This window comes from Pteropus alecto, unplaced genomic scaffold (assembly GCF_000325575.1).
Source record: "Pteropus alecto unplaced genomic scaffold, ASM32557v1 scaffold37, whole genome shotgun sequence".
In the NCBI taxonomy this organism is placed as follows: domain Eukaryota; kingdom Metazoa; phylum Chordata; class Mammalia; order Chiroptera; family Pteropodidae; genus Pteropus; species Pteropus alecto.
The window spans coordinates 411,460-413,826 of NW_006440605.1; the positions used below are offsets into that span (position 1 = coordinate 411,460).

The window sequence follows — 2,367 nt, forward strand, 5'->3', positions numbered from 1 at the left end:
GGGGATGGAGTCGGGGGATGGAGTCTGGGGATGGAGTCTGGGTATGGAGTCTGGGGATGGAGTCTGGGGCGGGGGCAGAGGCTGCCTGGGCTTTCTCTGCCCCCCCCACCCCCTGGCCACAGGCCCCACCCTCACGGCAGCCATGCAGGCAGACGGGAGGAGGAAGGCCGCAGGGACCCTCACTCACCTCCTTGGTTTTCCATCTCTGCGTCAGGAAGTGTTTCTCCAGCGTGGCGTTGGGTTTCACTGGCTTCCTGGCCCGATCCCGCACACCCAGCCACCGGCTCAGGGGCAGGCCGACGAGTCTGGGTGCAGGCAACACAGCCCGTCAGTCCAGGTGAGAAGGAACGGACATGCTACAGGTGGGGAGACTGAGGCTGGAAGGAGCCACGTCACTTCCTGGGACCCTGGAGGGTAGCCTGGCTGATGCATTAGACCGAGCATAAGACAGGCAGCTGAACTGATTTTCAGGATGGGGATGTGGCCAACTTTTGAGGTACCCAATCGCCTTCCTTCAGTCTAATCCCAAACCAGGGATGAGTTCCCTCACTGCCTGTCTCAGCGTGGCCTGAGTCCTGGTCTGCCCCCCCACCAGGCTGGGGGCTCCCTGCCAGCAGGAGCAGGTCTGCTACCTCCCCTCAGGCTTCCCCTCTCCCAGGCTCCCCCTCCAGCCTGGACTCTTGAAGGAGCCCGAAGCTGGTCAATCAATCACCACATTGCCCACAAGGGGGCACCCAAGGCCAGGTCGGGTCTGGATTTCATAGCCATAATCCCAATATCACCATCCATTTGGGGAAACTGAGATGCAGAACAGCCCAGCAAGGAACTCATTCCAGTCTCAGTCATGATGGGGGGGAACGGAGCACACGGATGTTTGTTGCGAGCTTATGATCTGTCAAGCGTTATGTTCGTACCCCTATCATTACCGTCCCCATGGTCCCAGAGGCTGAGAGAGGTCAGAGATGTGCCCCCAAGCTGACCCAGCCAGCGAGCGGCAGACCCAGAAATCGAACCTAGTAGGATTCACTTTCCCTTAACAAGGGGGAAACCCCTGCCTTTCACTCTGGAAAAGCTGCTCTCGCACTGCTCTTTGGCAAGTGAGGAGTGCCCTTGGGATCTGATGACCGCCCCCCTGCCCCCTGCCACCTAAGCCACAGCCCTCGGCTAAACGGGGCTCTGTGGTGAACCTGGGCTCGCTCCCCTTTCCCCGCTCCCCTCGCCCCCAACGCTCCCCCAAGCCTGGCTGAATTAGGCCTCCTGGAATGCCCCTGACAAAGCCTCAGTCCCGGCTGGCCTACTGTGTGACCTCAGGAAGGTCACTGGACCTCCCTGTGCCTCTATTTCCTCTTCTGTAAAACGAGAATAATAATAGTACCACCTCATGGGGCGGCACGGAGAGCTAAACGGGTTCAGACACGTCAACTGCTTAGAGCAGTGGCTGGCACCACTCAGAAGGTGCCTGTTAAGTAAACGCATCAGTGGCTGTCCCCTGGGTCCCGTGTCCAGCCTGTGTCCGGGGAGCCCAGACCCTGGGAAGCTCTTCATGAGTAGGAGACAGAGCAAGATACAGGCCGCTTCCATGCCCCTGTGGTCAGGGCAGGACAGGGCGGGGACCCACAGTGCCTGGAGGGGGTTAGGGCTCTGTGGGGGGAGGGGCAGGGCATGTTTCCCTGGAACCCGGCCTTAAAGAAACCGCAGGGGAGCCGGTGTGAAGGTCAGGGGGTCGCAAAAAAAGATGGTGGACCTGAAACCAGGTGTGAGGAGTGGAGGAGGAAGTGCATGTGGAGGAAGGAGACGGGGAGGGGTCCTTGGCATCAAGCGAAGCTTGGTGGGGGGGTAGCGGGGAGTCCAGCAGGAAAGGGGCCTGGCAAGGCAGGTCTGGGAGCCGTGGCCACAGCATTGGTCATGTGGAAAAGGGTGCGATTACATAGGACAGAGGGAGGGACCCCAGGAGAGGTGGCCACAACCAGGAGTTGGACACCAGACAAAGAGGGAGAAACTCAGTTCCAAGCAGCATCTGAGTCACCCGTGACTGACAATCCACAGGGTTTGGCAACCGGGAGGTGGCATACGCTCGGGCAGGGGCCAGTGCCAGGCTGCAAGAGACCAAGGGTGAGTGGAGGGGGACTCAGAGGAGGCAGGAGTGGCTCTGTGCCTTCCTTCGGCTGAAAAGGGGAACTGGAGGGAAGGTGGCAGGAGCAGTAGGGGTGAGAAAGGAGTGTACGGGTGAGGGACAGGCTTGCCCGTAAGGGACAGGGACAGGAGCGGGTGGGCAGGGGTTTCTTTGCTTACTGCACACCCATCCTTGGCTTGCGAAGCGGATACATGCCCTCCAGGTCCCCACCCGTTTTGTGACGATGTCAGCAT

General features: G+C 60.2%; 1 protein-coding gene across 2 annotated transcripts in view; it reads right to left on the reverse strand.

Moving 5' to 3' along the window:
* The window catches only part of CERS4 (ceramide synthase 4), a 23,988-nt gene that overhangs the window by 4,927 nt on the left and 16,694 nt on the right, over window positions 1-2,367 (reverse strand). For both annotated transcript variants that reach the window (XM_006917219.3, XM_015593488.2), the window contains one exon: window positions 188-305. In XM_006917219.3, coding sequence (XP_006917281.1) covers window positions 188-305 — 118 coding nt within the window. The remainder of the gene's footprint in view (window positions 1-187; window positions 306-2,367) is intronic.